Source organism: Gouania willdenowi, chromosome 20, assembly GCF_900634775.1.
Source record: "Gouania willdenowi chromosome 20, fGouWil2.1, whole genome shotgun sequence".
Lineage (NCBI taxonomy): Eukaryota > Metazoa > Chordata > Actinopteri > Blenniiformes > Gobiesocidae > Gouania > Gouania willdenowi.
The window spans coordinates 5,986,884-5,996,855 of record NC_041063.1 but is presented as its reverse complement, the minus strand read 5'-3'; the positions used below and the strand labels follow the sequence as shown (position 1 = coordinate 5,996,855).

Below are 9,972 nucleotides of genomic sequence, written 5' to 3'. Positions count from 1 at the left end.
AGTTGGCCAACATTTCTAAAAATCCCTTTTTTGTATCAGCCTTAAGTAATATTCTAATTTTGTGACACACAGAATTTTGGATTTTCATTTGTTGCCACTTCAAATCATCAAAATTAAATGAAATAAACATTTGAATGCATCAGTCTGTGTGCAATGAATAAATATAATGTACAAGTTACACCTTTTGAATGCAATTACTGAAATAAATCAAGTTTTTCTAAATATTCTAATTCACTGGCTTTTACCTGTATACTGTTTTGACAGACAAAACTGGTTATGTTGGAAACACTCAGACATTTTCCTTCTGCAACCATCTTAATCCTCTAAAGTTATTTGATTTCTTGTTTTATATAAAATCATTACTTTACCCAAACACACAGAAAGCTGTTATAATCACAGAAAATGCCAAACAAATCACTCTCTTAGAAGTAAACATACACAACTATATCAGATTTTTTGCTTTCTTGATCAATCTGACAACATAAATGTTTCTACCTTTCTTATGTGTTGTAGCGCCATCTTTTGGACTGGAGTAATTGGGTAATATTTTATTTCTGCCTAAAACTTAATATAGAGCCTAAGTTATATTCTGGAGATTTTAAGTATCTACCATTCCTATTATAAATAATAGTTGGATTGTGTTAATAGCATCCGTCTACTCTTGAAAGCAAAGATGGGCATGTGATGTGATTATTTGATCCAAGGGCCTCATTATCAACATTTATGTCGTCATTTAAAAATAATGACCAATCTGAGCTTTAATATAAGAAATAACAAATAGTTTGTGCATTCATTTTGAGTGTTTTTATTGTTTGTGTGTTATGAATCAATTTATGTATTTTTGTTGTCATTTTATGTTTTTTGATTCATTTTTATTGTCATGTTTTATATTGTTTTGTGTGTATGTCTGGACTAATTCTTGTTCTTTTGTGTGTTTTATCACACAAATTTCCGACATGGTTGCAATCACAGAAAATGAATTTCTGTGATTGCAACCATGTCGGAAATAAACTGAATAAATAAAAAAAAATAAAAATTTTGTTTTTCATGTTATAAGTAATTTTGTGTATTTGTTACGTATTTTTGTAGTTTTCAGAGTAATTTTGTGTATTTGTTTTACTTTGTATGTATTTTTGTAATTGTTCTGTATTTATGTAGTAGTCTATGTTTTTGGAGTAATTTAAGTATATTTTTGTTGTCCTTTTGTGTGTTTTTCAGTAATTTTGTTGTTTTGTATTTTATGAGTCATGTTTTTTTTTAGTTATATTTGTTGCCATTTTGAATATTTTTTAATCTGTTTTCAGAGTCATTTTGTGTGTTTTGTTGTAATTTATTTTTTTCATGTTACAAGTTATTTTGTGTATTTGCAGTTATTTTTGTTGTCATTCTCTGTATACTTTGCAGTTGTCTGTGTTTTAAAAGTAATTTTTGTGTAATATTATTGTCCTTTTTATAAATAGTTTTTCTAACTGTTTATGCTTTTTTTGGAGTCATTTTGTGTATTTTTGTTTATTTCTCTGTATTTTTTAAGTAGTGTCTGTGTTTTTGTCCTTTTGTTCTTCCTAATTTTTATGGGTTTTTTTTTTATGTCCTTTTGTATATTTTTATGTATTTTTGTTACTGTCTGTATTGTAATTTTCTTTTCCTTTGCTGTAATTTTGTGTGCGCTTTTGGAGTCATTTTGTGTATTTTTGTATGTTTGCCGTTATTTGAGGTCCAGTTCTACCTCCTAAACCACTTCTTTTCATACCAAGATCGCTGCTTACTTAAAAAAATTGGATTTAATAAATCTGGTTAAATTCCAGTAATGGATTAGGTAACACAGTAAGAAAAAAAACATTCTGATACATCAACATTAAACACATTGACGCTTCGTATAACTTAACTTTATTGACAAATCCTTCATTCAAATCATTATTAAATTCAGAAACATTTGAAAGCACAAAGCAGAGAGAAAATACATTGAGCTAATATTCTTCTTAGTCTGATGAATGCAAGTCATACATATTTATTTACACACGTTAAACATTTTGTTCCTTAATTAATAATAATGATAATGATACAGAATTAAACTGTGCGTTTCTCTTTAAAAAGTGCATTTCTATGCAGGAATCCCGCTTACTCAGCAGTGGATTCAGGCTGTTTGCAGTCATAACAGAAGAAGAAGAAAAACAGGAAGTATTCCATCGTCTGAGGATCGGTAATAAAGTTCCGTCTACATCCAAATCCGATAGAAACTCAACACCACAGTGAGACAGGTGAACACAGACGCTGAAAAAGAAAACCAAACATGCTTTAAATCTGAGCTTTAATTTACCACGTTACTGCCTGGTTAGAGTCTGATACGTACATTACGACCCAAAATGTTATTAAAAAAAAGTCATAAAACTTGAAATATAATAACTGGTCAATAAAATGCAAATGCAAAACAAAAATGCTGAGCCCAAACAAAAAAACATTATTACATTATGGGGCAGACAAAACATTTTTCTCCAAATAATGTAATAATTTTATTACATTATATATACTGTGTGTGTGTGTATATATATATATATATATATATATATATATATATATATATATACACACACACACAGTATATCAGTGCTAGGACTTTATCGCTTTAATTGTGATGAAATAATTACAAAAAAAAGGTGAATGGGTGAATGATTTATGGATTAAAAGACTTATTGCTTCAATGTAGAAAGAAGTATAATGCAAACATAGGTATATAATATATTAAAGCCTTTGACATTTACATAATCTTGACTTTTTTTTTTTTACCGCCATTACATTATGGGGCAAGCAAAATACTTTTCCCCTAATAGTGTAAACATTTTATTACATTATATATATATATATATATATATATATATATATATATTACTGATGGGACTTCATTGTGTTAATTGTGATAAATTAATTACAGAAAAAACATCTGCACTAAAATGCCCTTTTTGTTTGCACTCCGTATAACGCGGAGTGTTATACTCATTGCATGAGTTCCCGGTATACCCATAATACTGATGCATAGACCACGACACAAGAAACAGGAGAACCAGAGGAGAAGTTGATGCTGTGCTTCGTGGGTGTTAATTTATGTTTAAATAAAAACACCAGATGGAAAACTAAAGCCCAGTACAAATTGTGCAAGAAAGTGTTTGTGGATCACCAGATCTCTTTAGCCTCAGCTAGCACCTCAGTGCTAAACATGTAGCAGCTAGCACCTCAGTGCTAAACATGTAGCAGCTAGCACCTCAATGCTAAACATGTAACAGCTACCACCTCAATGCTAAACAAGTAGCAGCCAGCACCTCAATGCTAAACATGTAGCAGCCAGCACCTTAATGCTAAACATGTAGCAGCCAGCACCTCAATGCTAAACATGTAGCAGCCAGCACCTTAATGCTAAACATGTAGCAGCCAGCACCTCAATGCTAAACATGTAGCAGCCAGCACCTCAATGCTAAACATGTAACAGCTACCACCTCAATGCTAAACAAGTAGCAGCCAGCACCTCAATGCTAAACATGTAGCAGCCAGCACCTTAATGCTAAACATGTAGCAGCCAGCACCTCAATGCTAAACATGTAGCAGCCAGCACCTCAATGCTAAACATGTAGCAGCCAGCACCTCAATGCTAAACATGTAGCAGCCAGCACCTCAATGCTAAACATGTAGCAGCTACCACCTCAATGCTAAACATGTAGCAGCTACCACCTCAATGCTAAACATGACCCCACCCTAACCCTAAACATGTAGCAGCTAGCACCTCAATGCTAAACATGTAGCAGCTAGCACCTCAATGCTAAACATGTAATAGCTAGCACCTCAATGCTAAACATGTAGCAGCTAGCACCACAATGCTAAACGTGTAGCAGCTAGCACCTCAAAGCTAAACGTGTAGCAGCTAACACCTCAATTCCAAAAGTGTAGCAGCTAGCACCTCAAAACTAAACATGTAGCAGCTATCACATGTGTATGATACTACACTCTATATCAGGGCTGTCAAACTCATTTTAGTTCAGGGGCCAAATACGGAGCAGTTTGACGTCCAGAGGGCCACAGATTTTATGCTGGAAAACAAGTAATTTCAACATTTTTGTGCCCCTGTTTGCACTTCTACAGATACATAAAATACTAAATATGTAAAAAACCAACAATGTCCAATCAGTAAGTCACAGATATCCATTCCAACAGGATCTACACTAGATTTTGTGCCCAATTTATATTTATCAAAGGGAAATATTATGTAATAATTTGAGGAAAATGTAAGGGTTTTGTGATAATTTTTTCAACAGTTTAACATTAAAAATTACTGTAATAATTGGATCTGAACACTAGAACTGTTGGGTTTCATTTACACAATGATCCAAGTTTTTTTTTTTTTTTTACTTTCTCCTACAGGTCAGATTGGATGCTCCAAAGGCCCCTATGAGTTTGACACGTGCTCTAGATTGAAGCAATAAGCGCTTTAATCCATAAATCCTTTACTCACTCTATGATGTAATACAATTATTGCACTATTAGGGGGAAAATGTTTTCCCCGCCCCATAATGTAATAATGTTTTACTTTATTTTTTACGTTTTTACTTGTTATTGACCAGTTGTAAAATTTGGGGTTTTATTAAAAAAAAAGTATTACATATCGGGCTCTATCATACCAGTTACTGACAGGAATAAATATTAAATATTAAGTCATACCTGCCAAGTATTTGATGGTGTCCAGTTTATGAGACTCAAGCATAGTTCTCAACCCGGCCACCTCTGTGTCTATCTTCATGTTGGTCTGAGTCAGGTGACGATCCTGCTCTGCTGTCTGTGAACAAAACAGAGAGACTTTCAAAATAAGACGGAGGAGGATAGGGTGAACACCTGCTGATCATGTACAAACCATTTCCAAAATCTCAGTTCGCATTTCTAGAAGCTTCTTGTCATGCTGAGCTTTCTGAAAAATAAAAATGTACAACATCACCAAAAAAAAGCTAAATAACATTAATTTAAAAACATTTAAAAAATTTAACAATTACCAATTCTTTGACTCGGCTTTTCTCCAAGTTCATGTCCAGAATATTATCAGAGCGCACTTTATTCATGACGTCCTGCAGTAACACAGACACACAATGTTAAACAAGCATAAACAGGAAATAACCTTAATAAAATCAGTGTGACTTACTGCCAGTTGGACCTTCAGCTGTAACAACTGGATCTTGAGTTTCTGAGAAAGAACACATATATTTATTCTAGTGGTGGGACTCAGTTAAAAATATGAATTTAATTAGAGACTGTGTAATTCATTACTCTAAATTAATCACAAAACAAAATTTGACACAAGAAGCAATGTTTTTTCAATTTAAATGTATGTTGGTTTATGACCGAATCAATGAAAGCAATAAATGAGCTTAAACAACAAAATAGTGTTTATTGTTTCCATCACTGAGTGCTGATATAATGTGTAATATGAATAAAGGATATTATGATTACATCGTTCACAAAACACTAAACACTAAATTTAAACTATATTCATGCTTTTCTGGATTTTTTGTAAACTTTCTAAAACAAATGTGCTTTTGTATGAAAATAAGTGTCCATGCTAGCTGCTATGTTAAGCATCAAGGTGCTAGCTGCTACATGTTAAGCATTGAGGTGCTAGCTGTCCGTGCTATCTGCTACATGTTTAGCATTGAGGTGCTAGCTATCTGTGCTAGCTGCTACATGTTTAGCATTGAGGTGCTAGTTGCTACATGTTTAGCATTGAAGTGCTAGCTGTCCATGCTAACTGCTACATGTTTAACATTGACATGCTAGCAGCTGCATGTTTAGCATTGAGGTGGTAGCTGCTAAATGTTTAGCATTGAGGTGCTAGCTGTCCGTGCTAGCTGCTACATGTTTAGAATTGAGGTGGTAGCTGCTACGTGTTTAGCATTGAGGTGGTAGCTGCTACATGTTTAATGTTTAATAATAATGCATTGGATTTTATATGGCGCTTTTTCAGACAGTCAAAGCGCTCCACACACAGTGGTAGTAAGCTACTATTGAAGCAACAGCTGCCCTGGGGCAGACTGACAGAAGCGAGGCTGCCATAGTGCGCCATCAGTCACTCCGACCACCACCCACACAAACTCTTTTACACACCACATTCATAGTAGGTAATGGGGGTAAAGTGTCTTAGACAGATTAGTTTTACCCTACTGATGATGTGTTGTTGCAATAGTAATCCTTTGAGGTGTTAACTGCTATCTATTTAGCATTAAGGTGCTAGCTGCTACATGTTTAGCATTGAGGATCTACCTGCTATATGTTTAGCATTGAGGTGTTAGCTGCTACCTGTTTAGCATTAAGGTGCTACCTGTTCGTGCTAGCTGCTACATGTTTAGCATTGAGGTGCTAGCTGATGCTAGCAGAGCTCTGTTGATCCACAAACTCTTCCTTGCACAATATACACACAAATGGGCTTTTGTTTTCCATCTGGTGTCTTAAATTAAAATTTTAATTAACGCCCACAAAGCACAGCAACAACTTCTCATCTGGTTCTCCTGTTTCTTGTGCCGTGGTCTGTGCATCAGTAATATGGGTATATCAGGAACTCATGCAATGAGAAAGGTTCCGCGCTGTTTGGAGTGCAAATAAATTTGATTAACTGCGTTATTTTTCTGTAATTAATTCATCGCAATTAACGCGTTAAAGTCCCAGCCCTAGTTAATTCATCACAATAGAAGACAAATCACACTTTCTCATCATCTTCCATCAGCTTTATTTAAAAACCAAACGTAGTCTCACCTCACTCTCTGACAGCAGAGTAGAAAACTCACTTTTCTCCAGGATGATCATGTCTTTCTTTACTGCTGCAATCTGAGACATCACCTGCTGCAACATGATCTCCTGACAAACCAGTCAAAGTCATTCATTTAGTTAAGCTACGCACATTTTCAAAACAGTCTACTTATTAGTTCAATAAGGGATGAGTTTAGTTCTGTGTTCAAATAAAGGATGATTCCCATTTTTTAAGGTTGGCAGCTCTACCTGATCCCTGCTTAGCTTAGCAGCGAGTTATGAGCGTTGTGCTCGTCGTATAGAACACGCCCATTCCAGATAATGTTTTGATGTTGAAATAGCTTTATATTAAAATTCATAATGAAGTGAGCAGTGTAAAAAAAGGAAAATAGTTGATTTAATCTTTCATTTGTAAAAGAAAAAAAATAAAAGTCCCGATTACCAAAGAAAAACAAGTACAAATCAAAAATAAAACAAAAAAATAAATAATATATATATATATATGACTGTCCCGATCCAATTTTGATATCAGTCGAGTATAGGATTATATAGTATATCATTATACTAAAACATAAAATAATTGATTATAATTATTTTATTACTAGTACATTATAATATATTGTATATTATATTAATATTTATAATATATAATAAATATCTGAAATAATTTATTAGAATTCAATATAATATATATAATTTATAATATAATATAATCGAGTATAATATTTCTTATTATCATTATTATTATATTATAACATATTGTTTGTCGTTATATAAATATGTATATTATATTCATAATGTATCATATACTGTATAATATAACCATTTTACCTCATTTAATATGATATTTGTAATTTATTATTCTTATTATAATATAGTGTATATAATTATATAATATTGTGGATTATTATATTATAATATATAATGAATACATTATATAATGTGAAATAATTTAACATATAATATTTATTATTATATTACAACATATTGTATATAATTATACACTACTGTATATTATTTTATATTTATAACATAATAAATATGTCATATAATATTTGTATATACAAATATAATATTGTATATAATTATATCAAATTGTACATTATATTTATGATATATAAAAACCTACTGCAGTATTGTAATGAAGTAAATATACCTGCTGTACTTTAGTGACCATGTCCCCGTAGATCACATCCATGTTAGTGTTGGTCATTCTCACCAGGATTTGAACCATCACCTCAGCTTGTTGAGTAGAATAACCTGTCCCAGTATCACAGTGGTTTCATTAGTGGGATCCAAACAATGTTAGAAAAAAAGGACACGTGATTCAGATACATTGTGTGTGTGTGTGTGCGTGTGTGTAAAAACAACACACCATTTTCCTCAAAGAGCCGCACCACAGCGTGTGTGTCAAAAATAAACTTCCTGTTTTCAGACGTTGGGACGTGTGGTTTCAAATCATACTGGAAGGCTTTGGTGGAAGTGCTGAGATCTGAAATAGAAACCAACATATGATCTAATATAGATATTTTATATGCACACACTAAACCTTATATAGTTTTTAAATGAATAACATTCTGTATTTGGTCATTGGAAAATATGCTTAAAACAGAGAAGGTGGAAACATCTTTAATATTATTATTGACTGAAAACATTAGTCAGTAAAAAAAACACACACACACACACAATGGAAAAGTGAAAACAGAAGCCTATTGTGTAAATACAACATTAAATATGGGCCCTGTGTAGATGTGGACAACAGACACAGGCAACTTCCCCCCAAAAAATACACAAAATGACTCAAATCTTTCACAAACGGATGAGAAAAATACACCAAATGACAAAAAAATACATCAAATGACAAAAAATACACAAAATGACTTCGCAATCACACAAACTGACAAGAAAACTATACAAAATGCCGAAAAGACACAAAATAAAAAATAATAAACAAAATTACTTTTGAAATCACACAAAAAACAAGAAAAATACACAAAATTACACTAAAATTACACAAACCGACAAGAAAAATACACAAAATTACTTCAAAAACACACAAAAAATAAACTAGAAAAATACACAATATGACTTCACAATCACACAAAAAACAAGAAAAATTTACTAAATTACAAGAAAAACACAAGCCAACAAGAAAAACACACAAAATGACGAAAAGACACAAAATAAAAAAATTAATAAACAAAATCACTTTTGAAATCACACAAAAAACACGAAAAATACACAAATACTGCACAACAAAATAACTGCAAAATAACACACACACTGACAAGAAAAATACACAAAAACAAGAAAAAAAATATACAAAATGACAAAAATACAAACATCGACTCCAAAAACACAAAATAATAACAGAAACACACAAAATGACCCTAAAACAAACTGAATTGTTATAAAACACAAAATAACAACAGAACTGCACAAATATTATCAAAAAAGACACAACATGAGGAAACATGAGGAAAATTCATAATTTTACAGAAAAACACACAAAGCCCTTATTATTTCCTGTGTTAATGCTGACATGATAAATATTGATAATGTGTCCTTAAGATCAGATACAATCACATTTTTATCCAAGTTTAGAAATACAATAAAATGACTGGTTTTCGGCCCGCGGACCGCATGTTGGAGGTATATACAAAATAATTTAAAATAAACCAATAAAAATACATCATATAGTTACTTTCACATTAGCTTCTGATTTAATATCATGCATTAAGTCTAAAAAAGTTGTGTAGCGAAAACTTTTGTGTAGAACTAAGGAAACCGGAAGTGCTCCGCCCGCCAACTCAATGCTGGACGTTTTGTGGCTTAACACCTTCACCTGCGAGCTGCACCTGTAGGTGTCCCCGGTAAGATAGCGCCCTGCTGTTTCTGTGTGTTTTACCTCTTTTATGGACATACAGATGTTCCTTTGGTCTACCACAGCAGATGGACGAGGCCCGGACAGGACGGAGGACACACGCCGAGAATCGTGAAGGAGCGGCGGGGCTTGTCCTGTGATAAAGGTCGTTCCATTTTCCATTAAAGTTAAAAAGTTTGAGTCTAGACGGACATTGTTTGAGGACCATGGTCCCAGTGTGAGTCCAGGCTGAGTTTCTGTGTGAGCTCCGTCCTTCAAGGAGAAACTAAACCCACTCCCTGCGCTCACAATAACTTTCTATCTCACTGCACTGC

General features: G+C 33.0%; 1 protein-coding gene across 1 annotated transcript; it reads right to left on the bottom strand.

The window, feature by feature from the left end:
- Nucleotides 1–1,864: 1,864 nt before the first annotated feature.
- On the bottom strand, nt 1,865–9,972 carry mcur1 (mitochondrial calcium uniporter regulator 1). The gene is made up of 9 exons (XM_028434123.1): nt 9,683–9,972; nt 8,150–8,266; nt 7,931–8,034; nt 6,781–6,882; nt 5,177–5,218; nt 5,031–5,102; nt 4,895–4,948; nt 4,705–4,819; nt 1,865–2,271 (listed from the first exon to the last, which is right to left on the bottom strand). The coding sequence occupies exons 1-9, from the start codon at nt 9,864–9,866 to the stop codon at nt 2,216–2,218; spliced, it is 846 nt and encodes a 281-aa protein (XP_028289924.1). The 5' UTR covers nt 9,867–9,972; the 3' UTR covers nt 1,865–2,215.